We start from the raw sequence: 26,645 nt of genomic DNA, 5'->3' as shown, positions 1-26,645 counted from the left end.
TGTTCAATCATAGTTGTTTCTGAGAATCAGCAGGCGACCCAAGCTTTGAACGTTTTACATTCCATTTGGACATGCTGAGCAAATACATTATGAAACAAAGGTCTTCAGGATAAGAATTAACAGAAGAAAACAGCTTTGGTTTGATACGTTCCTTATCTGAATTCAGCACCAACATGTTGGCATTCTCTTGGGCTCAGGACATTCATTTTATGCTTGGATTGAACTTATTTTGAACTGCAAAAAAATAATGGATGATTGTAAACAGTCGGTGTGAATAAAATTTGCTCACTCAACTTGAGTCAGATTAGCCTTGTGGCTTCAACTCAATTAAAGTGTCAAATTCAAAAATATGTAATACGTCTTTAGCAATTATATTAAACTAAAAATGATTAGTTAAAAGAAACTTATAAAAGTTTTCTGTTAACTTCTTAAAGGTTAACAGAAACTTAAGTTTTTACATTACTACATCAAGTTGACCTAATATAAAATTTTACATTTTTATAATGTAAATGTTCAATTTTTACTCTGATTTTTAATTATTTTTTTTTTACTTTAAAATTGTCTTTTTTTCATTATAAATTATATTAGTGACACAAAATTCTATGGACATTATTTTATTCAAGTCAGGAAAATTGTTACAAATTTCCACCTAAAAACAAATAGAACAATTCATTAAAAAATGCATGCTTTCAAATATTCAATTTTTCTGAAGAAAACTAATAATAATAATAATTAAAAAAAAGCAATATATTTGTATGAACTTATATTGTAAGAAAAAAAAATCTTACATTTTACAAAACCTGTTATCAACATTATTATCTCTTCAAACATTGTTTAAACAAGGTTTACATCGAAAGAAAAACAGGCCGGTCTGATCTATACCAACCTAAGTGTTGATGTTTAGCTTAGCTCAGCAACAAACCAGATTACAATCTGCTAAGATTATGATTCCCACTTAAGCAAGTAAATGCTTTATATATTTGTAGAGTACCTTGAACGGATAGTAGATATCAGTTTGTAACAAGTTAATGATCTGTGACAGCACCAGGTCAAAGCAGCAGCAGAACTCCAGCCTGCAGGGGAATGGAAGAACCTTCATCTAATGGACAGAGAGTGAGCTGAAATGGAAACAGACAAACTTTAAATGTCATGTTAAACCTACTCAAATGGGTGATGGCTGGGGGCAAAAACTTCAACTTGATACTATCAACTCCATCAATAAATCTCTTTGATATTCAGACAGGTCTTTTGGACTTATTAACATTTTTGTGGCTGTAACCCACAAACTGCAACTCAGACGTCATTCCTTCTGCAGTTTTTCAAGCGATCTTCAGTTTGACTGGAGCCGTGATATTTGTGGGTTATATGTGGTTAACTGCTGACTGTCTCAAAGCGGTGGCGCTACAACATGAAATGACGCATCCTCTTTCAAAGAACCTTGAACTTCTCTGTTGGGATTTTGGGTCGCAGGAGAATCAAAATTGTTTTAGAAAAATTGTGCATTTGTTGCCGTGTGCATCAGAAACATGATCGTTTTATGAGTGCGTAGTTCCAAAGAGCCCATAGGCAGAGACTTTAGTCAACGCAATCCTAAGCAATTATTCACTTTAAAATAAATTATAATCACACTTATTCTGTCCGCTTAACCTGTTGATATTGCAACCTTATCTTAAATATGCAGGATGCTTCTTTAGACACTAATCTACCAGTTAAACCACCTTTAAAGGAAAATGTTCAGAGTCCAGACGATAAAATAGAGATGTGCAAACCCATATGAAATTATTATGATGATTGAATGCATCAACAGTTTATTGCTTATCTACCACTTTGCCCTGAACTGTCACTTTGCAACCACAGTCACCCAATTCAATGCAAAGTATGAGGGACTGCATGGCATTGCAGTTGTTAGCAATACTGCCTTGCATGAAGCTTGCAGTTTCTCCCTGTGCATGTAAAACTAGTCGACTTTGCAAGGACAACTGGACATTGACATATTACTCAGAAGTCTATTTCCTGTGGATTGTTTGTCATGCAGAAATGGTAGAAATGTCCTCTAACAAGTGATCCACTCTCATGTTTACGATCACAGGTAGGGGATGTTTTACGGAATATTTCGGCAGATTTCAGGGACGTTGAGCTCTAGTGTTTTTGAAAATGATAAATCCCACTGACAGGCTAGAAAAATCCAGTTAAAGATTGCTGAGTGGGGTAAATTCCTGCCTGTTGTTTTGCATTGATAGTGGAATCAAAGTTCCTGAGTCATATTATATGACTCAGAATATATACCCAGAACTCCTGGGTTGAAAATACATGCTGACGGCTACTTTACCTTTTTAATTGCAACAAACAGGAATAGATACATAGGATTAAAAGCAACTTTACAGAAACCCCCACTGCTGTGCTATGTCTGAGTATTTGCAATCTACTTTATCTGCCCTTGTGTTTGACTGATTCACTTTTCTAAACTTGTTTGTGTACTCAAGTTATCTCCTGTCTCCTTGGGTCTATTCCACTGGCTAACTTGTGTCTCAAAGTTCATCTGACAAACAAACAGACACACAGCAGCATCAGCTCTATCACTGCTAGGTAAACCTCCCAAAGTTGCCTAAAACAGACACTGACAGCTACAGCAGTCATCTGACTAAAATGTGACTTGGATGAATTTGCATGGATTTTGTAATGAAGATGGGGTGAGGATGTGGCTGAGGATGTGGGGTGGGCCCGCGGAGGGTCCGCTGAGTATAAAACAAGCTCAACAGCCCAACAGCAGTTTCCTTCGACTTCACTGTTGTTCATGTTTGGAGCTTAAGACAAAACACTCTTAATTTATTTCCTTCCAGAGAGTCTAGCACTATTGCACTTATTTTCTCACACACTGCTGATTATTGATGCCAAAACAATGGCCATCGATAAATCTAAAGTAGCCATTGGATTTATAGGTGCAGGCGCTCTGTCTCTCATGTTTGGAATAATTTCTGCAATTATTGGGCCAACAGTTATGAAGAACCAAGTAGTGAAGGTAAGCTAAGTTCTATACCGACTCATGGGTGATTCCTTTTTTTGCGGCAACATTTCGGCTTCAGGATTTAAAAAAAATAAATAAAAAAGTATTAATGTTTTAAGTTTTAAATATTGTGTTACAACACTGACATGTTTAACAATAAGAAATAAATAATGGGCAAGCTCAGGACTGGATAAATGAATAACTACAGGTGTTTTTTTCACCATTGTCTCTGAATGTGTTCCACCCTGTTATGAACATTTACATATAGACCACAAATAGTTAAACATTTAAATTTTGAAAAATAATAACTTTTTCTTATAAAGAGTGTGTCCCTTTTACTATATAATATGTTTTATTCTTGAAATTGTAACACATCATGTAGTTACAAATCATTTATGTCTGTATTGTAAACTGTTATTTTTTTTACTCATTATTACTGACAGCATTGAAAATATTGTTAATTTTAAAAACTTATACCAATATGTGCATTTACTGGTCTTCAATTCCCAACATGGCACAGAAAAAATCACAGTATTTAATGTTTCTGTAACAATATTTAATAAAAACATGTGTGGAATGGAACATAACATGGTGGATTGTCCCATAACAGGGTAGAAAAATCAATGTCTTCAATTCTAAAATCTTGACGATTTTCATCATTGGTTGCAGAATTGCCTCTTTCAAGTCCAAGTATAGGCAGAGTATTTGTCCTGGGTCTATTTGGGAAAAACAGGGGACATCCCCTGTAGTGGATTTTCCCATGACAGGTACTCATTGTTCCCCTCACAGGAGTCAATGGGGGTACCAAGTGAAATGAAAACCAACAAATGGCAAAGACATCTGTTAATACCTCAGACTACTCTGCAACTCTATTCCATCGTCTGACATTTTTTATTTTACTTAAAATGATTACTTTTCACCCTAATTTCCACCCTGTTAGGTTCATGAACCTAACAGGGTGGAACAACATTAGATTAGTTTTCTTTCCTCTTTTTTCTTTCCTTTGGTTTGTTATTTTGTTTGTATTTCATTTTAACTCATGTAAAGCACATGATTTCCATTCTAATAAATAATATTTTTTGAAGGACACTTTTGTTTACAGAGACATTCATTGTATTAGTTTAGCTTGTGTGTACTGTGGACTTTGAGAGGGCGAACTTGCATTATTATGCCATTATCAATATATTTCTTGAAAATGGTCTCAAAACAACAATATTATTGTTTATTTTTGCCAATAATTACTGGCAAAAATATATCTTCCAGAAAATTTTGCTATTGTGACAGATCTCGCAAAAGCCTATTTAAGCAAACACCCACAGCTCTATTTGGAAGCGTAGCTAGCAGGAACTACGCTTCCCAGAATCCTCGGCTGCTGAAGTAGAGGTGTCACCATTAGACTATAAACACTGGGACGTGGTCTCAGATGGGAGTCGTTAATCAAAAAGGTGAATGAGCGAGCCGGTGAAACATCAGGGGGTTTTTTTTATACCAGAAACGAAGCTGTTCGTCTCATGTTGAGACACCGTAAGGTCGTTTACAGGCAGCTAACTTCGTGTCGTGGCACAGCTAAACAGCTTGCAGACAAAGAAAGCTACTTTTGTACCGTAAACACTACCAGTGGTGCCCTGTCAAGCTGTCAGTGTCAGGATGGCTGTTAATAAATCCAAAGTCTCAGCCGGATTCATAGTAGTAGGTGTCCTGACTGCGTTTTTCGGTATCGTTCTCGTTTTTGTGGGGCCAGTAATCATCGATGACCAAGTAGTAAAGGTAAGAAGCGTCTTACATTGATGTTTAGCATATTTACAGCCGGTATTTCTGTTTGCTGATGGACTTGAAGTCAAAGTTTGATTTTCAAAGGACTTCAGAAGAGCGCGCGCGTAACCTCTACATGATAACATGCGCACGCAGGACTTTTATCAGCTTAGATAAAGAAATAAAGTAAAGCAGAAATATGAAGCTGTGTTCAGGGTGAAAACTATGGAGTTTTTTTTATATTTTTATTTTGCTTGTTTAACTATAATAACTTTTTAATGTGAGCTTTAATTAAGCTATTGAATGGTTAATAACACTGACTATGTGTAAGTAAAAAAAACCAAGACAAAAAAAAAAAAACATTTCGTAAGGGGATAAAATGTGATCTGTTTTAGATCATCAGGCCATCTGTCAAGATCTCCTTGTTACAAAACTGAGCTTTGTGAGGCCACATGAGGCAGCTTTAGATTGAGTTTATTCACAAAGTTCACTTTCAAGACAGCTTCAGAAAATTTCAATTAAAACTATCTTAAATACAGTAGTATATTTTTGTTAAATTTGTACAAATGTAAATGCTTTAAATTATGGTCTGGCCATGTTTCTAGTTAAAACATAGTTGACGGTGAAGCCATATTTGAAATTTGTCTACAAGCAAAAACACTTTGTTGTGAAACTGTTGTAACAAAAAGGTATGTAGCAACAAAAAGGAGTGAGTGGCACTGTAAGTGAAAAAAAAAGATTTTTCTAAAGATGACTGGCCAGTGTTGGACATTTTCCACCATCATTTATTAATTTAAAAAATAAATGGACTTGGAAATATACATTTTTTGTAACTTATTTCTAATATCAAAACATAATTGGAACACATAGCAAATGGACAACAAAATAAATATGATTATACATGAGTATATTGTCAGGGTATTTATTCATAATGCTTGTCAGCCAAAGCATGCATAGTTTATTGGACAAAATGTCTAGAGTTTTGGACATTAGAATACAAGGAAACTTTATCACGTTTTATGGAGAACGTTTATTTTAAAATAAATAAACACTTTAAGTCAGATAAGGATTAGAAATACCGTAATTTACATTAGATGCTAAGTACATGCAAAAATAATTACTAATTTGGAGCGATCTGAGGAGGAAGAAACACAGACAAAAGAGGGAAAACATGAAGATTTAAGATGCAAAATTGCTTTCAGAGTTAAAATCTGAAGCAAGTACAGTCAGTTTAAAACAAAAACAAACAAAAAAATCAGGTTAACTTAAGTAACTAAACTTGGGTACATGTATGTCTACATGTTGTTGAGTATCTTATTACTGTAAATTTAATCTGTTAAAGTTATTCAGAAGAAAACGTGTTGCAGTTCAGCCTTCAACCCACAGGCAGAATTAGAGGAAGTTGTTTTGAATCCACCAGAAAATGAGGAAATCACAAGATTATCCCTATGTATTTGTCAAATGTATCTTGATTGTTTTTTCCCCTCTAAGGTTTGTGCATTTACATATTTAATGAGTAGATTTTCCCTCCTGGCAGTTACCAATCAGAGCCAATCATGGGAACAATGCCCTTTTCATCTTAGGTCAACTGATTGAATGTTGTAGACATTTTAAAAGAGACACTATAAATACATAATTAACTATATTTTGGTTTTATTTGCTGTAATAATAATAATCAAAACTTACATTAAAGAAACAGTTTGTGTGTTTTTTTGTGATTAATCAAAAAAGTAAAATTTTTAATGATTTGGAGCAATTGTGTTAAAATACATTTTCTATCCATAATGACACCTTCTCCCTCTCTCTCTTTTGTCATGTCAGAACACCATCATTGATCCAAAGAATGACCTCTCCTACACCATGTGGAAGGACCTCCCTGTGCCCTTCTTCATGTCCGTCTACTTTTTTCATGTCCTCAACCCTGAGGAGATCCTGAAGGGAGAAAAGCCTATGGTGGAGCAGAGAGGACCGTATGTGTACAGGTACAGAACTGCTGCACCTCCAGGCCTGCAGCTTTGCCCCCCATTAGTTCTACATGTTGCATGCATGGAATTCAACTTGCTTTTTAATGCAGGACCGAGCATGAGAACTGCTGTTCCTTGGGAGTGCACTGCAAAAACACAAAATCTTACCAAGTATTTTTGGTCTAGTCCACTTGAAATAAGACAAAACTAATTTACAAGTAACTTTTCAGCAAGATGTAAGAGCTTGGCAATAATTCCTTAATATTGATAAAAAAGTACTATTTCCAGTGGCATATTATTTTACTTATAACAACATATTTTTCCTGTTATAAATTAAAGTAATCTGCCAGTGGAATCAGTTTTCATCAAAATTAAATAATAACTGACTTGCTTAAAAGTTACTTGTATATCAATTTCATTTTAGGTGTATTGATATTTGCATCAGAAACTAGACCAAAATACTTGGTAAGATTTTGGGTTTTTGCAGTGTATGTTTTTATCTTTTTTATGTTTTTATGTTTTTTATGTTCCCTTCTGAAGCTGCTGCCCCTCGACCCGATCCCGGATAAGCGGCAGAAAATGGATGGATGGATGGATGGATGGATGGATGTTTTTTTTTTCTTTTTTCCAAAATCTCTTTCTCTTTCTTACTGTTTATTCAATGTCACATGCTGTTTTTATTTTGTTTTTTAATTATGTAATGCACCTTGAAATGCATATGCAAATGCATATTTCAGCAGCATATTGCTGCTGAAATATGCTATGCAAATAAAATTTGATTGATTGATTGATAAACACTTTAATTTAAATAATCCACTGAGATTTATGTTAGATTTCTTTGTGGAGAGAGAATTTTTGCATTTGATTATGTTTGGATACTTTCAGACATTTTGAGTTTGAAAAAAAAAAACACTTCTTTGAAACGAAAGTAGCTTGTGTGACCTAGATTTTTGCTGACTTCCTGAGTGAGTGACTTCCTGTCATGCATTGATGGGATGATATTTGACAGCGATACATGTTTTTTTTTAATTAATTTCCAAGTGATTTTATCTAAAACTGATCACAAAAAGCTGTGAAGTCATTTAAAAAGGAAGCAGTTACATTCACACATCTCCAGGTTGATTTGGTTGACCAAATAAAATGAAGAATGTAGGAAAACAGCTTTTTTGTATTTACTCAGATAATCATTGTTTGAAGATGTCAATTTAATTTTTTATGTGGGTTTTTAATTAACCATTGAAAACAGGGATTGGGAACACAACTCAATCAGAATACATAGTTAAAGTAAATAGTCATCAAACTCCTGATTGGTTTACTCAAGACCTTGAAACGTCTGGCTGCTTTTAAATAACAAAACCTGTCCTTTGGTGGCTGTTTGATTGGCTCATTGTCAGAAATCATGTGTAAGTCTTGAAATTCTGCTCAAGATAATACTCATTGCAATTACTTTAAACCATTACAGGAAAACTGTTTATCAACCACCATGGGAGACCATGCTAGCTAGCCTTATCAGCCATGACAGGTTCTGGGGACATGGACATGACTGACAGCACTAAAACCCCCCTGACAGAGGAGCTCAGTTTTTTCACAGATTTGCCAGTTAGATCTCTTCCTGTGTTGTTCTTACGTTCCAGAAAGCAGTGTAGGAAGGAAAACATCACGTTTCACCCCAACAGCACCGTGTCCTACAGAGAGTACCGCAGATACTTCTTTGAGCCCTCCATGTCCGTTGGGAACGAGTCTGACGTCATCACCATTCCCAACATGTTGGTGCTGGTATGAGAGCGTGCTCCAAAGTCTTTTCATATTTCCCTTAATATTTCCCCCACATTCAGAGCTTTGTGTTTTGACTCCAACCCTTGCTTGCAGGGTGCAGCGGTGATGCTGGAGGACCTGCCCTTTGCCTTACGGCTGTTGATCAGCGCCACCTTCAAGACATTCAAGGAAGGTCCCTTCCTGACCAAGACAGTGGAAGAGCTGATGTGGGGCTATGACAGCAAACTGGTCGAGTTCCTCAACAAGTACCTCCCTGGCATGCTGCCATCCACAGGAAAGTTTGGCCTCTTTGCAGAGGTGAGTATTTGTTTTCTTTTCCTTTCATTTTTCTGCACATTCTGTTGTGCTGCAGAGAACTTTATCTCTGTTTAAACAGGCAGAAACTTTAAATATCTATTTTTCCCTAAAACACTACTACCACACCCTCTCTGACTTGTTCGTACTGTATTTTACAAAGTGCATTGTTCTTCTTGGCAATTGGTGGCTTTCTCTTTGAATCCCAGCCATGTTGTCGTTGCTTCAGGGTTTCTTTTTCTTCTTGTTTTTGCTCTTATATAATCAGGACACTAGAAGACTTGAGCCTTGCATTACCCCATCAGGAGGTTGGACTGTCCAACACACTTTGGCTTCTGCAAAGTCTGTTTGCAAAAGTGTGTGCAAACACACAACTTTTCATGCGATAATTGACTCAAATGGAATTGTTCATCCCTGGTGCACTGAAAAATGATGCTATCACACATTACTCAGTGTTTGTAGCAGATTTGTAACAAGGAAGACTTAATCTCACCCCTACAACCTGACCTTTTGGTAACAGGATAATGGCTTCACAGCAGATGTGGTACTGAAACAAAAAAAAAAAAATCAAAAGGAAATGTATAAAGTAATAAAGTGGCTTTTATTTTAAATGCTAAAGTTTAGGACTCTTTTTTCCCCCACTAATGCTACTAACATTTTGACTGTAAGTTTTTCAATGATTACATCTCGATTCTCTTTGCACCGCTTGTTTTCTAGTTCTGACTTTGTGTTTATTATTATTATTTTTTATCAGTTTAATAACTCCAATACTGGTCTATTCACCATCCACACCGGGAGAGATAACATCAAAAACGTCCACAAAGTCGACTCCTGGAATGGCCTCACTGAGGTAAGACAAAAATAATACCACTTTCACATCGGCTCTGTTAAGTCTGGTTTAATCAAACTACAGGTTATTTGTCTCAAAAGTCCAGTTGAAGTGAACTCTGGTGCAGTTTGAATGCTTTTGTGAACTAGACCAGCGCAGGGCATTCTGGGTAAATACAACCAGACCTTGTGTAGCGCTAGCTGGAGAAATGGCTCATGGTCTTTTGCTGAAAACAAAATAGAAATCCTCCAACTGCTAAAATATGACGCTGCTCCATTTTTGTTCACATTTTGGGAAGAAAAAAGTTGCACCCAGTGTCAAATTTGGAGGTTTTGGTTCCGTTTCCTTCAGTGTTCTTGTTGCAGCGCCACCACAGGCGAAGGGGAGAACAGGTTTTTCAAACAGTTTGGTTTGTTTGACAGTGCAGTGTGAAAAAGAATCGCAGCAGCTAAAAATGTAACAAATGTTACAGCTAGACTTAGATCTAGCACTCTAAGTCACCCTTTTAACTTTTTTTAATGACTGGATGCTTTTCCTACCTGATTGGATTCCCTTTGCCTTAACAGCTGAGCTACTGGAGGACACCTCAGTGTAACATGATCAATGGAACAGCCGGGCAGCTGTGGCCTCCTTTTATGACAAAAGAGACCACTCTACCTTTCTACAGTCCAGACGCCTGCAGGTAGGAATACTTCCCCACATCCTCCGTGAAACTTCTTCTAATTTCCTGTATAATTTCCTGTATTTAATTTCACTGTTATTTTAGGTCTCTGGAGCTCGTGTATCAGCGACCAGGCGTGATGAACGGCATCCCACTGTATCGATTCGTCGCTCCCAAGACCATGTTTGCGAATGGGACGGATTATCCTCCAAATGAAGGCTTCTGCCCCTGCAGGCAGTCTGGGCTGCTCAACGTCAGTAGCTGCCGCTACAGTAAGTACAGGCAGATCATACCATTACAAAGGTCACTGATTTACCTTTGACATTCCTGATCTCTGTGCCTTCTCAGCTTCATTTGTTTTTCTTTGTAAGCAGTAGTAAGCCTAATTTTATTTTGTTGTTGTTTTCTTTTAATTACAGCAGCATAGTGAAGGCTAGTGATTAATAACTTTACACCTCCAGGCTGATTTACATGGGGGGCGGGGGGGAAGTTATTCTTACTTAATGCCTCATGTTGAAGGGTTTTTTATCCATTTCTATGTTTTGGTTACTTGTTTCTTGTGTAAATGTTTTCTTTTGTTGATGTTTTTTTACTTCTTTGAATAGAACTGTGTGTACGGTGTTCCGTCCTGTGAATTGTATAGTTAAGTGTTTTGTTTTTTGTGCTCACTTGTCTTAGGACAAAGGGTGAAATGTAGCTATTGTGCTAATTCCTGCATATTTACGCTGCCATACATTGAGGTAATGTTGACTAATGCGCACTGTCCTAATCAAATAAATTGAATTAAATTAAACTTCCCCTTTGAGTTCTAAGTAGATTCCTCCTTTTGACATTAAAACATTTTTTGAGCTGAAATTCTTATTTGCTCTCACATTTGGTTTGGGTTTCTGCACATTGCTCTTGCAGAAGAAGCATATTTGCTGCAGATTTACGTTGTTGTGGCATTGTGGTTTAGAGAAATAACTGCACCATTGTTTTTGTCCATTTTTAGACTCTCCGGTCTTCATCTCTCATCCTCACTTCTTTAATGCTGATCCTGTGCTGCTGGACTACGTGCTGGGTCTTCACCCCACCGAGGAGGAGCACGGCCTTTTCATTGACATTCACCCTGTGAGTGCCCACTTACACCCACACTTAAAAGCCGCCACTTTTAAGAAACCCATCAAGACTGTACCAAAACGGTTAAAATTGCAGAAGAAGAGAGGCTGGGGGATCCTTTTTTATTATTATTATTATTATTATTATTATTATTATTATTATTATTATTATTATTATTATTATTATTATTATGTGGTTCTAAGCATTTTAAGATATTTGAGCAGGAAATGAATTGTGGTGGGAAAATTATTATAAGTTAACATCTGCTGATCTTGTTATATTAAATGCTGGTGAATGCTCACCAAAAGAACCTGTTTGGGCTACACGCACATGGTTGGAAGTTGTTTTCCTACATCTGCATAACCAGACTGTTTTCTGAGTTTTGAATCCCTTATCCTGGGTATTAAACTCATGTGTTGACTCTGCTTGGTAGAGCTTTTCTTTCAGAACTTCTCCAACATTGATTGTCTTCTCCATTATTGTGCACAAGCTCTCTGGATTGTGCACAATAAACATATAAACCTGACTGAGTGATTTTATCTAACAGTGCTTGGAAATAATTTTTTTCCACAATATAAATACATCCTCAGAAGGATTTGAGTCAAAACTTTTCAGATGTGCCTGGATTTCTACTTGGCTACTGAGGAGTACAGAGCAGCAAAGGACTCACAAATACCTCATCACAGATGGCTCCACTTCTCCTTGGAGCTTGAATAAAATGAACAATGAAACATTTGGAGAACATGCTTTTTTATTACGACATCAAAAATGTTTGGAAAAACTAATATTTTTCTATATTTAAAAGTGATAATACTGTATGTCGGGTCATAGCTGAAAAACAATTTGAAACCCAAACCTATACCAGAAGAGGAGTGAAAGGTGTCATTAAACTGGTATCAGGTTCTGAGTCTATTGGTACCATGCCAGGGATCAATAAATCAATAAAAATATGACTCAGGGTGCATTCACACTCTAGAACTCTTGTTTGTTTGCCTAGAAAGTACAGTTTGTTTGTGAAGGTGTGAACATGTAATAAAACTCAAAAAAGCAAACTCTAGTCTGTCTACAAACCTCAGTCTGGGTTTGGTTGAAGTGAACTCTGGTGCAGTTTGAATACATATAGGAAAGCAAAGAGGACCAGAGACTGCTTTAAAAGCAGCAAGTGGACTACAGCCCATGGGCATTCTGGGTAAATAAAACCAAGACAAATGTGTGAGTCCAGCCCTGGCAGGGGAAATGAGGAAAAAAAGATAAATCCTACAGCTGCTAAAATCTATCACCATTTTATTTTTGTTTGCATTTCATGAATAAGGAAGTTGTTCTCAGTATCTTCTTCAGGTCTCAGTTTTTGTGTCGTTTCCTTCAGTGGTTCTTGGTGCAGCGCCACCACAGGAGAGGGTGGGAACAGGCTTTTTAAAGGGTTTTTACGGTGGCCGACAGGTGCAAATGTGCAGCAACAGAGAAAACATGCAAACAAACAAAAAAGATGAAATGAAATGCAGCAAACATAAAAATAGACGCAAATTAAAAGCAAATAAAATGCAGCAAACAAAATGAGACGCAAACAAAAAAGAATACAACCACAAATGAAATGCAGCAAACAAAGAGAGACGCAAACAAATGAAAAGCAGCGGTAAGGCACCGCTTTAATCAGTCAAACCCATTTGCTCAGGAATAAATTAAATACTTTAGTGAACCAAAAAATTGTACAGCTACTACCTGGCTTAATATCTGTGTTTCACCTCCACTCATAGGGGAAAACTAGCGGGAGTTTTTAAAACGATTTGGCAGGAGACATGGGTTCTCTCTCGGTGTACTGAATCTGGAGCTCCAGGCCAGCTGACAGCTGGAGAGAGGAGTTGGCTCTTAATGAAGCGGGAGCAGATCTCCGAAAACGTCTGAGCCATATTGTAATTAAGTGATTTATTGATGAACTGAGCAGATATTTGAGATCTATTCATCAACATTCTCACCTAAAAACATTGTACAAAAATCATTTTGTGTAATTTTAAGTGAAATACAGCAAAAATAATTTTGCCGCCATTGCTGCATTTAAAGGATGCAGACCCTAAATTTGGACACAGCTGTTTTTTGTTCGACTCCCTCTAGTGGTCTGGAGCATTTCCGTTTTCAGCACTTTTTGTTTGCATCTTTTCTTTTGTTTGCTCCATTTCATTTATGGTTGTATTCTGTTTTGTTTGCGTCTCTTTTTTGTTTGCTGCATTTTATTTGCTTTTTGTTTGCGTCTATTTTTATGTTTGCTGCATTTCATTTGTGCACGTGTCTTTTTTGTTTGTTTGCATGTTTTCTCTGTTGCTGCGCATTTGCACCTGTCGGCCACCATAGGTTTTGTTTGTTTGACACAGTGCAGTGTGGGAGAGAACCGCACTAGCTGAAAATATAACAAATGTAGCAACTTTGGTTCCCAATCAAACCCAGTCTACTATCAGGTGTGAAAACACCCTTATTTTCTTCAGTAACTCATGATTTGCAACTCATGATCGCTTCACCCTGGAACAATTAGAACTGATTTTACCCAATCGCTAACTTTTGGCTGTGACGTATGAATGTGCCAGCTCAATCGTGAACTCTGAAGCTTATTGGGTACCACCTCCACTGCTCTTAACAGAGCCAGCTGGAAAATTAGACTTTCTCCTTGGGGAGAAACTTTGCCAATAATAAAATGTCTTATACCTTCCTTTTCCTCCAACTTTAATTGCACTATTCGGAAATGTGACCAACACAGATTGAACGACATTGTTCACTTTTTCCCCTGCCATTGCTAAGACTACTGGCAGACTGCAATTCTAAAACAGCACAGAAAATCAGTGTTTTGTTCACAATTTCTCCTTTTGTTTGATGATTGGCTGATCTGGCTTAATGGGACAAATCCCTGACTGAGCACCAAAGGGACAGGAGAATCGAGTGGAATTGCGTAAGAAAGGCTACCAGAATATGAACTCAAACTGCTGATCAAACATTCAAACCTCTGATGTCCTTGACGTCTGCTGCTGGCATCTTGAACAAAGATAGTCTGATTGCAATCATGGGCTAATCCTGTCAGGGTGAATTGTAGGCCTGTTTTTGCTGCTGAAGACGAGTAAAATCTTTAGATGATGGATAAGGAATTTGTTTCCCTTTTAAAGTTTTCATCCTATTGTTAAGATTTTATTGTACCATTCTGAGGACTTTAGAAGTTAGCATCATCTCTAACTTCCAAGCCTTATTAGGTTTGACACAGACACACATTGACATAGATAGACTAAATAGAACAGTAGCAGCTTGTATCCTAGTGCTTATAGTGTGAGCTAATTTGCAGCACTTGTCCCTAAATGTGCTTTATATACAGTATATCTAAGAATTATTGATGATCAGAATGTGCCGTTGTGTTGTAGCCAGTCAACAATGAGAGCAGTTTGGTGATGAGCAGCCAAACCAAACATCACCAAACTAACTTTAAACTTTAGTTCGTTTGAAGTTTAAATTAACTTTAGACCTAAATTAACTTGAGGTTTAAAGTTAATTAGTTTTTTTTTTTTCATGGACATGTCATAGGAAAATGATTCTGATTACATGAAACTTTACTGCTGATAAACCTGCAAGTCAGGTTATTATTGGTAGTCACACTGCTGTCTCACCTGACGCTTGATGCAAGGATTGATAGGGCAGAACACAGCTATTGCTCTTACTCAACCTTACCCGTGTAAACCTCATATACCTTATCTTTTGACAGTGACATGGAAAGTGATAAGGTAATTGGAAATTGGGCTATTTGCTTCTAATTGCAGTTATTTGTGAGGTTGTAAAGAACTCTGTGATTCCAATAAAAAGATAATCATCCGTCTTTGATAAGAAAGCAGCTTATGTACAAAGATGAAAGCTTGGAAGATGGAGTCAGTGTTTATTCAAAACTTCCTCTTCTACTTTGACCTGGAGTTATGAATGAAATACTCTGGGTAACATTTGCTTCTCCTTGCAAATATTTCTAAAATAACACCACAAAACACTAGCTGCTTTTCCATTACAAAAAACCCCAATTTTACAATTGCTGTGTTTCCATTAAATAAGAAATGAAATTAAAAGAGCATGTGAATAATTTTGAGTATGCGATAAGTCATTAAAAGTCATGGCATGTAAACAGTTACATGAGGTCATAATTCAGCCATGCTTCTAGCACTTATTATCAGCCATTGGAGCCATTGGGGTCTTATTCAGTCGTTGGAGCTACAAGCCGCTTATACTTGGGAGTGCCTATGTATGTTGCGTTTTGGGGATATTGTAGGATATGGGTTAGGAATAATCTTGTTGGAATAACACAACTTTTTTTAACTGTGCGATGCTGTGAGAGCTCTGTTGGAGGCAGCTGCACATTGTCTGAAAAAACCAAAAACTAACCATCATTCTCCTACTTCCTCCTACTTCTCCTTTGTTGTTTTTGCCAGTAGTAACTTTGGGCTGTTTATCATGTGACTTACATGAAGCAAAAACATGTCTCCAATGCAGTTTTGCAAAATACATCTATTTTGATGTGGCTGAGAAACCACCTCATCTCACCACAAAAACCTTTTATTGAAAAACTTTTTCAAAATTGCAGTGTTTCCCTTAAGCAAATCTATTTTCATGATTTCAATTTGTGCATGTTTATGGTTAGTGGAAACGCAGATAGTGATTTTGACAGCAAAAGCAATCGTGAAACCCTGGTGACTTACAGAATAAACAGTTTCATGAAGATCAAAGAACACACCAGAGATTTAAAGCAAGGTTAGGTTCTAAAGTAATATACAATATTTTCAACATTTCACAGAGCTCTGTTCAATCCACTTGGAAAGAGCACGGTACAATTATAAACCTACAAAGACATGGCAGATGGGAAAAACTGGGTCATATTTATTTTCCCCACATCTTGGCTTAGAGTTGTTGAATTATGTTATTCACAGTGGGAGATCATCTGCTGGACAAGCATTCACAGAGGAAGAAGTGTAGTTGGATGTACTCTTGAGATAGGGCATGCTGTGTAAAGTAAACTGTTGTGTTTTAGTTGCTGCATGTTGCATGATGTTGGCTTCCTCACTTGTTTTGGTGTTGTGTATTCCTATTATTAATAGTTGGAAAGCTTGTGCTCAGATCAACAAGATTTGTTCGATATTTTCCCTCCTAATTTACTAAATTCCTAGAAAATTCAACATTGGCTTCATTTACATGAGAGAAATGGACACTAGAAGTTTCTCTAAGGGTTTAGTTATGAAATTATTCCACTCAGATGACAGTAGACAGTGTCATTCTGTTTTAACCCATCTGGAGGCAGGTCCCATATGCAAAGAATATAAATCAGATTTTGTCTGTCATCTTCTTAAACAAACACATTTGTACTACAATGGAAAGTACTCACCTTTAATAATAGATTACGGAATGTTTCAGGAAGTTGTATAATCAGTGCCAAAGTGCATGAAAGCTCTTATAGCAGGACATCCATGTGTACTTTGTCAGGTGTGCTGCTTGTCACTTGCTCCCAGTGGTATTCCTATTGTTTACCCCTAATCGTCCTCCCCTCATTCCCACATCTGGCCTGATTTATATTGCTTTTTTATCAGAACCACATGTCTGAGGACTGAGCCCTGTATTTTGCTGATGTCAGTTGTCTGGTTCTGAGCCTGAAGTTTGGCCTGAGGTGTCACAATTTGTTCTGCCAGAAAAATGTCCAGATCATAACTGTGTCTTATTTTACTTATTTGTCTTCCAAGTGTCACAAGTCATAAAAATCTTGTTTCTTGGGGTTTTTGGAAGGTGTACCAATGCAGTTTCCAACAGTCCCATTTTCTGTCGTGAGTCAGCAGAATGTTTTTAGTGCATTTTTTTTTTTTTAGCGAATGTTAGATAAGCCTGTGTGTTCCTTTCATTCAGTAGGGTTTGGGAGCTTAGAGTTTGCTCAGAGGCCTTTTTTTGATGAACACAAACCTCCATTGAGTCAAGTGAGACCTGCAGTGCTTCTGATGTTGTTCTCATTTCTTTTGTGACCTTCTGGATGAGCCGTCACTTCTCTCTTGGAGTAATTCTAACAAGATGGCTGCTCCATTGGCGATAATTGATTTAAATGGAGTTTCAAAACCTTAGAAATGATTTTCTAACTTTTCAAGACTAATGGACAATGACTTTGTGATATACTATTTGTTATCAAGTCAAGAAAAGCTTACAATATAGATTCTACATAGCTGTGTTTCCATTACAAATGTACCCCAAACTTTATCAACATTCTGCTAATGCCGACAAAACACAATTTTGCAATTGTGGTGATTCAGACAACAAATGCAATTAAAATCACATGTGAGAAAGTTTGCTCATGTGATGTTATTTAAAAAAAACATGCTGTGCTAGCATCCACCAACTGCTTATTGTCTTCTTCTTTGTAGGTTGCATCAGTGGCGACATCCGCTTGTTGATCATGTGACTCATGTGATGCACAAAATGTTTTTCCATTGCAGTTTTCCAAAACAAACCAATTTTGGTTTGGCTAAATAGCCACCAGCAATTATATGGTCAGTGGAAATGCTGCTAGTGGTGTCAGGCGGTGGAACTAACACTAGCCTGCTACATGATCCGTTGAAGGGTGTAGTGGTGGCTCAGAGATTGACTAAGAGGCTCAACATCGACTGGATCAATAACTAACCTTGTTGGTCATAAGTCTGAAGCTTCGCCTTTATTCACACCAAATAAAAAAATTATCAGGAAGAAAATGTTTTCAACTGAAGGCATGATATTAAAAAGTGCTTCTCCAGTCTCTCTTCCCCTCAATCCACACAGAAGAAACCAGAGACATGACATTGGTCAGTCTGTGAGTTGGTGTTAAGCTAGCTCGAATAGATATAGCACATTACTTCCAGTGTCCTTCAAAATAAAGATGAGTTTTTTAATAAAGATGAAACCCATGGTACTTATGAAAATAAATAATGATCAGAAATGAATACAACTTTTCAGGCAGGTTATACAGACAAGCCACATTCCCCCCACAACTTTGGCAGCTTGCTACGTCACTGAAGCTAAGCCATGTGAAGCCTGAGCTGTTGCTCTTTGGCTTTTCTTTTCTGTGAGTATTGGAGGAGCCTTGTCAATGTTTACAACAGTCGTCAAATGTTTTCCACTGGTGAATAGTCTTTCTCTACTCTAAATAATGAACTCCAGATATCTGCTAATGGTTTCCCAGTTTGATAGACAGCAATAGTTGCTTCGCTGAGGTCGTTGCTGACGTCTTTCCCCCTTCACAGCATGTTCACATGCTTGAAAGCAGCTCTCCGTGTAAAATGATTTACGTTTCCCATCCCAGTTTTGCAATAAGGATTTCCTCCTTTCCTTTAGCATGTATAATGTTTGCATAATTACTGATAACGAAAAATCCACATGAATTTTATCCCCCCTGTGTGACTTCTGTTTTGTGTGTGTGTGTGTGTGTGTGTGTGTGTGTGTGTGTGTGTGTGTGTGTACAGCTCACAGGTGTCCCTCTGAATGTGTCCATACGCCTACAGCTTAACCTCTACATGAAGAGAATATCAGGAATTACGTAAGACTTATGAATGATCACATTGTCCATTTTATCACCTATTGTTTATTTTACTGTCTTGTTATCATTGTAAACACTCCCTAGTTTAACCCTGCTTTCTTTGTAGTGGTGTTTGAAGTTTTATGTTCTTGACCTTGTAGAGAAACTGGAAAGATTTCTGAGGTGGTGATGCCCATGCTGTGGTTTGAGGAGGTAAGCTGCTGATGTTGTGCATCTGGAGGGGCTGATGCCTACAGATCCACTCAATAAATTAGAATGTTATAAAAAGCACATTTATTTTACATTTACTTTAGGAACTTTATCACATTTTGTAGATTATTTGCATATAGATGGATGTTTGAAAGTAGAGGGGGCGACATGGACCTAGAATGTTATCATGACATTTTGTAGTGCTATTGGAATAACAATAAAAACTATATTATGACAAAAGGGTATTTATTAGTTATTTTTCAGGTAACTGTATGTCAGTTGAATGCATGTCACAGCATTCATAGCCCCACAGACACAAATGTTGTTGTTGAGAAACTTTCCCATTTCAAATATGTTTCTTCAGGATGCCAAAAAAGTCTGACTTGTATCACTAAATTGCACACAGTAAGTGCATTTATCCATATTTTTGAATTTAGTCATATTTATTGATGCTCTTGTGGAAAACAAAAGTAGAGAAAATTGTAAAACTAACATTTCCAATTATACTTCCCGTTTTATTTTGTTTTTTGTTTTTTTTTTATAACCAGCACCTGAAATTGATCAATGATAACAATAAATCAAAATTTGTAATCCCAGGAGAGCCAGCAAATCATCCTCCTCTTACTAGTTTTTGTTGTTTTCTTTGTAGTTTTCACCAGTATCAACATCCACCTGTGATCCAAAATACATTTTTGCATTACAGTTTTGTGAAATACATGTATTTTGATATGGCTGAAAAGCCACCTCCTCCCAGTGCAAAAGTGTTTTATTGAAAAATTTGTTTTTTCGAAATTGGTGTGTTTCCATTAAGCAAATTTATTTTTCTATAATTTGCACAATTCTGTCTAACAGAAACGGAGCAAAGCTTTGACTTTTCAGAAATTGTAAATCTCTTTTTGGTTATTTTGAGCTGGTAAATGGAAGTTCCAGGATGCAGAGTGTTTATTTCGTTAGTGTTTCTTTTTTTCTTTCTTAAATATGGGTAAAATAACCAGAAATATTTTTTTTTCTGAGCCAAGTCGAGAGTAAAACAGTTTTTGCATCCTTTTCGCCTTTTCGCCTCTGCAGAATGGATACATTGATGGACCGATCCTCACTACGTTCCACACTAACCTGGTTATTCTCCCTGCTGTCATGGAGTACATGCAGTACATCTTCATAGCCCTCGGCCTGTTCACCACCATAGTGGCCGCCCTGGTGTATTACAAAGTCAGGGTAAGAATCCCCCACAGCCAGCTGCTGCCATTGATACTCTGCCTGTGGCTCGCTGCATGTTTTCCAACTAGTGGATGGAGGAAAGGAGCAGGAGAGACTACACTGAGGCTCAATGGAATAATTAGGCTTTTCATAAATGCACGATATGCTGAGGATGGACAGTATAAGTCTTCAGCAACTTAGTGTATCTGTCGATTTTAGCCAGATGAAGAACAGGCAGATTTATGGGAATTATTTTCCACAAAGGAAAATATTTCCATCACAGCTGTTACTGAAGATGTGCAGTCGCTCCTGCTCCTTCCAGGATCATGCTTTGTAGGTCTACAAGTTGAACTATGAACCCTGCTTTGACTAACCTGACAAGGAGAGTAAAAAGTCCAAATCTCTCCCGGGTTGCTGGCTGTTAAACCCCCCCACCCCAGCTGCTCCTGATTACTCTTCCTGCCTCTTTATCTCATCATCGTTAGCTCGTAAATGAGAGCATATCAGTTATGGCTAAATTAGTGGGTGACATTACGCAGTAGTGTTAATCAGAAAGGCCAAAGTCATCCGTGTTTTACACACAGCTGCTCTCTGATTGGACTGCTGATAGCCGGACAGGAAACGCATGAGAGCAGATTTGGTTCTGCTTCTGCTTTGTTATTGTGTTCTTTACTGAACATGTTTGTAGTTGTTTTAGTAATTTATAGCGCAGACTAATGACATCATCACTGATGAATTACTGAACGGTCAAAAACGGACAAAACGAGCTAATGGAGTCCATCAGTAAAGTGTCCATCTTATCTCTGTCATTCCTTTGTGTTATGAAACAAGTCATGTGTAGTGTTGTAAAATAACATGAAAAAGCTTTGGATGTTAATAAGTAAAAGTTCCAATTTAGTTGGTGTAATGTTAACAGATTACCTTCCTCTGCAATTTTTGTGGTATGTATCGTATTTGTGGCAGACAGCCAGCAGCATGGAAATCTAATATTTTACTGAAATCTCACACTGAACTGTAAAAGATTTGAATATGTTTGACAAAGGTTCTTCATTTGCTTACAGAAGTCTAGTAATAGAGCTGCGACTTCTCTATTCTTTGAGAATTCTTGGGTTTGTACAACCGCCTCATACAAATCATCCAAACTGAGAAACATTGACTTTTGAACTTTAATGATCAAATTGATATGAAACATATTTTTTAAATTCTCTTTCCAAATCATTGCACCAGTTTTTGATTGTCAGTTAATCTGGGGCTTTAAATGGATAAAGACAACATCGTAAAATAGAAAAAAAGGCCCCATGGCAGCTTTTTGATAACTTGGAAGTCCCCATTATTAGGCTTGGTATATTATAAATGTATATTTGTTTCACTGTGAAGCAATAAACTTTCAGAGCCCCTCTTATTCACAATATGAACAGTATATATAGAACATAAGGACTGGGGTTTGAACCTCCCCTCCAGTAGGAACGGACAGTTATCAGGTTCAGCAGGGTGAGGATTCCACCAAGTGGTGCCAAAAGGTTTTCTTTAGTTTCTGTTTCAGTATTGTACAAGGAATAATATGGCCAGTCCTTACTTCTGTGAAATACAGTAGTCATTAGTTTATTAAACCTTTCATACTTCCTGTAGTGAGAAATAGACCAGAGAGGCATCTGGGTAGAAATGACAGCAAAACATAATGTGGCAAATGAAAAAGGAATTTAATTATATATTTATTTTAATCTTTTAAGTAAGTAGCTATTTCTGATATCAGTTTTCTAAAATCTGCAGAATGTGACAATTGAATAATTGATAGATTAATTGTTAATCTATCATTTAACAATTAATTGTTATTTGCAGCCCTAGTTGCAAATAACTAGGGCTGCTTCACTGCCCAATTATTCACATTTGTGAATAATTGGACATTCACAAATGTCCAATTATTAATTGTTTAATAATTGGACAGCAAAAGGTGCCTAATCCAAAAAATAGTGAACAGAAAATATGTGTGCTGCAGATGCATCCTTTGCTACAAACGATCAAGCATTCACTAACGGACTGCAGTACATTTTAGGCAATAAAATGTTATCTTTTATTTAAAAGAGAAATTGGCTTTTTTACAGTAATTTGAAGCCAGCGAAGCTAAAACTGTGGCACTTGTGAGGTTTTGGATAGAACAAAAGATTTTTTCATGTTAAATGAAAAATGTATACATTTATTGTACAGGTTTGGCATACTTGCTGCTCTGAAAGTATTGTTTTTTTCAGCAAATGACACATTTTTTGAGCCTGTAAACTCCAGTTAACAGTTAATCGATTATTAAATTAGTTGACAATTATTGCAATAATCCATTCATCACGATTAAACCGATTAATCTTTTAAGCCCAAGTAGATTTGGCAAGTTGGCTCAGTAAAAATTGATCAACTCTTTGTATTTCTAACCTGGTAGTTTGGAAAGAAAAGTAATGAAGCCACAATTGCTGCCTAATTGTGATTAAGTCCGGCTGGCTTTACCTGCAATTTTATTGCTCTGCTGTTTTGGGAAGCACAATTCTGCTGAGGCCTTAAAAAAAAAAAGAACACCCCCATGCATTATTTAGTCATGGCTTTAATGCATCAAGAGATTTCCTTTGTTACAGATGGCAAAAGAATAATTTCCTTTTTCCATATCCCAAGCAGTCCCACAGTACAAGTATAGGAATACTTGTAAATAAAATCTTTATGAGTGATGTGGAGTTTGATTGTTTTAGAAAACACTGGGAGAAATTACAGGATGTACTCTAAAACAGGAAGAACCTAAAATAAGAGTAAGAATGCAAAGTGGGGAAGTCACCTCAGGAAGGGGCTGCAGCACCGAGGGGATCCATGGTGCCTGTGAAAAATCTCATAAATGATCCTCCAATAGAATTTGTGCATCATATCTTCTATAATTATTTTAAATCACTGCAACAATTTCAGAGAAACGTGTCCTCTTTCAGTGTGTCTGAAATTTTTATGTAGCAAAATGTCTCAGTTGATTCCTTAACATACAGAGTTGCATCATAATTCATATATAGACTGTTCCAAACGACCACTCTGCCTGAAGTCCTTCTGACTTCCGACTAATCATGCCTGAGATATAACCAATTGCCTGCCCTCATAATTCACTGCATGACACGCTCAATCACCCACAGAAAATAATCCATGCATGAACAATCCCTGAAATCTCTATGTGAATTACAACACTATTTCTTTTCTTTGATATTTTCTAATTGGCCCGTTTGTAAGGCAATTTGATCATCTTTTAGGCAACCAGTAGTGGGCAGGGTAAAGACTCACATGGCTTTGAAGCACAGGACAAAAGTATGAGGTATTCAGGTAGGTTCACATTCAAAGGCATACACTTAGCAAACGGTACATTGGGAGTGATTACTAATGTCCAACACCTGCAGAGGAAATGAACACCGTGTCTGCTTTTGTTTTTCACGAAAACCCAATTGTGTTTTGTGTCACTGTTGCTGTCTGTTTTCTTGCATGATGGTAGTTCTTCCACAGGGGGCAACACTGGACCTGACCTAATCATTCGCAAACTAGGTTAGCGCTTGGCTAAAAAAAAACCTAGTTAGGTTTTTAGCCAAACCTAGTTAGGTTTGAAACAATCTTAGCATGACCACAGAGGTAAACATCCACAGTCTTCCTTATCTCCGTTCTCAGCAGTAACAGCCATTCAGTGCCAAGGAACATAAACATCGCTCCTGAATTGTCTGCTTTGTCAGCAGGAAAACAACAGCAGTAGAACTGTGGTCTAAATTAGCAGTACAGCTGTCACACTGTTAAAAATTTCCCTTGCGTTTCAGTGATGTACAAAGAGTAGATGGCAACGCAGTATCAGTGTTTTACACATCTGATACTTCAGTTTGATCCCCTGTTGAATCTTGTTGTGTCACATCTGTGGAAATTAAGCAACCCCTGCTCAAATAAAACAACAGAGAATGATAATAACATCACTGAGTCTCAGTCGGCTCTGATGAAAATTCATCCCAACCATATGCCAAATGATTTACATGCTCCCAACTGATAGCGGTCCAACCTATTTAATGGTTAATTGGTCTAATAATTATTCTGCTACTAGTGTTTAAATTTCATCTCAAGGATGGTTAAAGGGGCAGTGTTGTTTAAAATTGACTTTTTTTAAATTTTGCATTATCCTATAATGTTATTCCCTCATCAAAAACACAACTGGAATGTTGCCTGGAGTCATTCATGCATATTTCAGAAATCTTTTAATCTCCCATGGCAACCATTTGTTTCAGAAAGAGCAAGATTTTTTTTCAGAGACAGAGACCCAATATCTTTTATATTTTTATATATATATATATATATATATATATATGTGTGTGTATATATATATATATATATATATATATATATATATATATATATATATATATATATATATATATATATATATATATATATATATATATATATATATATATATATATATGTGTGTGTATATATAATATATCAAAGCTTTAAAGTTGGTTCAAAGTATTTTTACATGGAACCTCAGAGGAGTGCTTGCAAATCTTGGCATGTAATTTATCGTTTAATTTATCATGTGAACGGTGAATAATTTATCTTTGTGTTCATCTCACAGAGAAAGACATGTGAAGGAGACGCCTTACCGAGGGAAAACACCAGCACTTCAAGTCATGAACGAACCCCTCTGCTTCAAGACGAGCAACACTGACATGCTCCCAAAAATAAATAAAAATACCTATATTATGTTCTGAGACACTGATTCAGCTGCTCAGAATATGGAACAAGATACAAAATGGAATATTATACTGGAAGGTTTATAAAAAACTCAGCCAAAGATGGTCACTGACTTTTTAAAGTTTGTTAAAACAATCAACTGCTTTTTTAATATGCAGATTTTTTTTCCCACTGTGGTCGTCTCAGCTAAGCTATTTTATATGTCTTATCATTTCATCATCAACGACAGCAGTGGAAAGAAACTGCAGTAATTCTAGTTGGGTTTTAGAAAAATGCTTTAGCACTGACTACAAGGGAGCCAATTAAATTTTTTTAGCCAGATGTTTTGTATTTTAACCACAAATGTGCCTTCATCATGGGAATTTGAGTCCAGTTGATCTCCTGCGTTGTTGCTGTCTGTTTGCACTGAGGAGTCTGGAGATTAAACTGAGCTCGTTTTTAACCCTTACCACGGTTTTGCACATACAGCTGTGACAATCATCGAGTCGAGCAGAGGAGACGTTCTCCTTGTTATGTACTACTGTCTTCTGTTAGAGTTTAAATGTTTATGTTCGGGATGGTGCAGATAACGCTGTTTGATGTCCAGCACATGTTTATTGTGTAAAAAAAAAAAAAAAAAAGAGGATGAGATAAGAGTAACATGCACATAGAAATACACTGATGTTTGACATCAGTTCAGACTGAAGTTCTCAGAGATCTTCAGTCTCTCTGGCTTCTCATTTTCAGTAGACGTTAACATGCACTGTCTGTTTTCATTTGTGGAAGGAATAAATGTTCATAAAATGATCTGAATAAAGATTTTAGAGAATTTGTTCTGTGAATTAGAAGAGATGCATTTCTTTAAGGCCAAAAAAAAAAGTGGTATAAATAAGTTACTTTAAAGTCTAGCAATCAAACTGTCATACACAGTCAATGAAACCAATTCCTCTGAAGATGAGTGTACGCTCCCTCCAGGGAGTTAAAGTCAAGTTTATTTGCGTAGAACGTTACAGCAACAAGGCAGTTCAAAGTGATTTACACCATATCATGACAATAACCAATTGTGAAACAAGCATTATTTTCTTTGATGTCAAATGCAATCTTCAAAATCAACAAGAATCAACATCAAATATATTAACATCCAAGTTTCTTAAATCAAAGGCAGCTCTAAACAGATGAGTTTTGACCTCTATTTAAATAAACTGTTTCGGTTGTTTAGCAGTTTTCTGGAAGTTTATTCCAGATTTGCGGCACATAAATCAATCAGTCAAGTGTATTTGTATAGAACATTTCAGCAAGAAGATAGTTTAAGGCGCTTCATGCCATAAAAGCACAAGAATAAGAAGTTATAACATGCAGCTAACAACTGAGAAACCAGTGACAAACGTCCCATTTTGATGAGTGTCATCAAGATCATCTCCATGTTTGGGTCCAAGATTTATTGCAAGAATCAACATCAATGAGTTCAGAGAAAAAAAATCCCATCTTAAATCAGTCAGCCAGTGTAAAGAAAAATAAAGCAACTAACCGCATTGACCAAATCTTATTTCCCATCAGTATCTGTTTAATTCTCAAATTTGAGGAGTTCCTGACTGTAACTTTGAAGGAAAATC

At 36.7% G+C, this 26,645-nt stretch overlaps 1 protein-coding gene across 3 annotated transcripts; it reads left to right on the top strand.

Annotated features, from left to right (window-relative positions):
* The first annotated feature begins 2,729 nt into the window (after window positions 1-2,729).
* scarb1 (scavenger receptor class B, member 1) lies at window positions 2,730-25,874 on the top strand. 3 transcript variants are annotated; one of them, XM_014996389.2, is made up of 13 exons: window positions 4,366-4,771; window positions 6,578-6,738; window positions 8,355-8,496; window positions 8,590-8,793; window positions 9,545-9,640; window positions 10,186-10,301; window positions 10,386-10,552; window positions 11,272-11,390; window positions 18,857-18,930; window positions 19,071-19,122; window positions 20,188-20,334; window positions 23,583-23,652; window positions 24,935-25,874. In XM_014996389.2, exons 1-13 carry the CDS (start codon window positions 4,652-4,654, stop codon window positions 24,946-24,948), a joined length of 1,482 nt encoding a protein of 493 aa, XP_014851875.2. In that variant the 5' UTR covers window positions 4,366-4,651; the 3' UTR covers window positions 24,949-25,874. The 3 variants fall into 3 exon arrangements, with proteins under 3 accessions (XP_087866859.1, XP_014851875.2, XP_014851874.2); XM_088010733.1 differs by lacking the exons at window positions 4,366-4,771; window positions 23,583-23,652 and adding an exon at window positions 2,730-3,019; XM_014996388.2 differs by lacking the exon at window positions 23,583-23,652 and having other exon boundaries at window positions 4,369-4,771.
* Window positions 25,875-26,645: the final 771 nt, after the last annotated feature.

This window comes from Poecilia mexicana, unplaced genomic scaffold (genome assembly GCF_051168715.1).
Source record: "Poecilia mexicana isolate PSO_F unplaced genomic scaffold, ASM5116871v1 scaffold_12, whole genome shotgun sequence".
Taxonomy (NCBI): Eukaryota; Metazoa; Chordata; class Actinopteri; order Cyprinodontiformes; family Poeciliidae; genus Poecilia; species Poecilia mexicana.
Note: the sequence above shows the minus strand (reverse complement) of the source record. Positions and strands in the feature narration are given on the sequence as shown.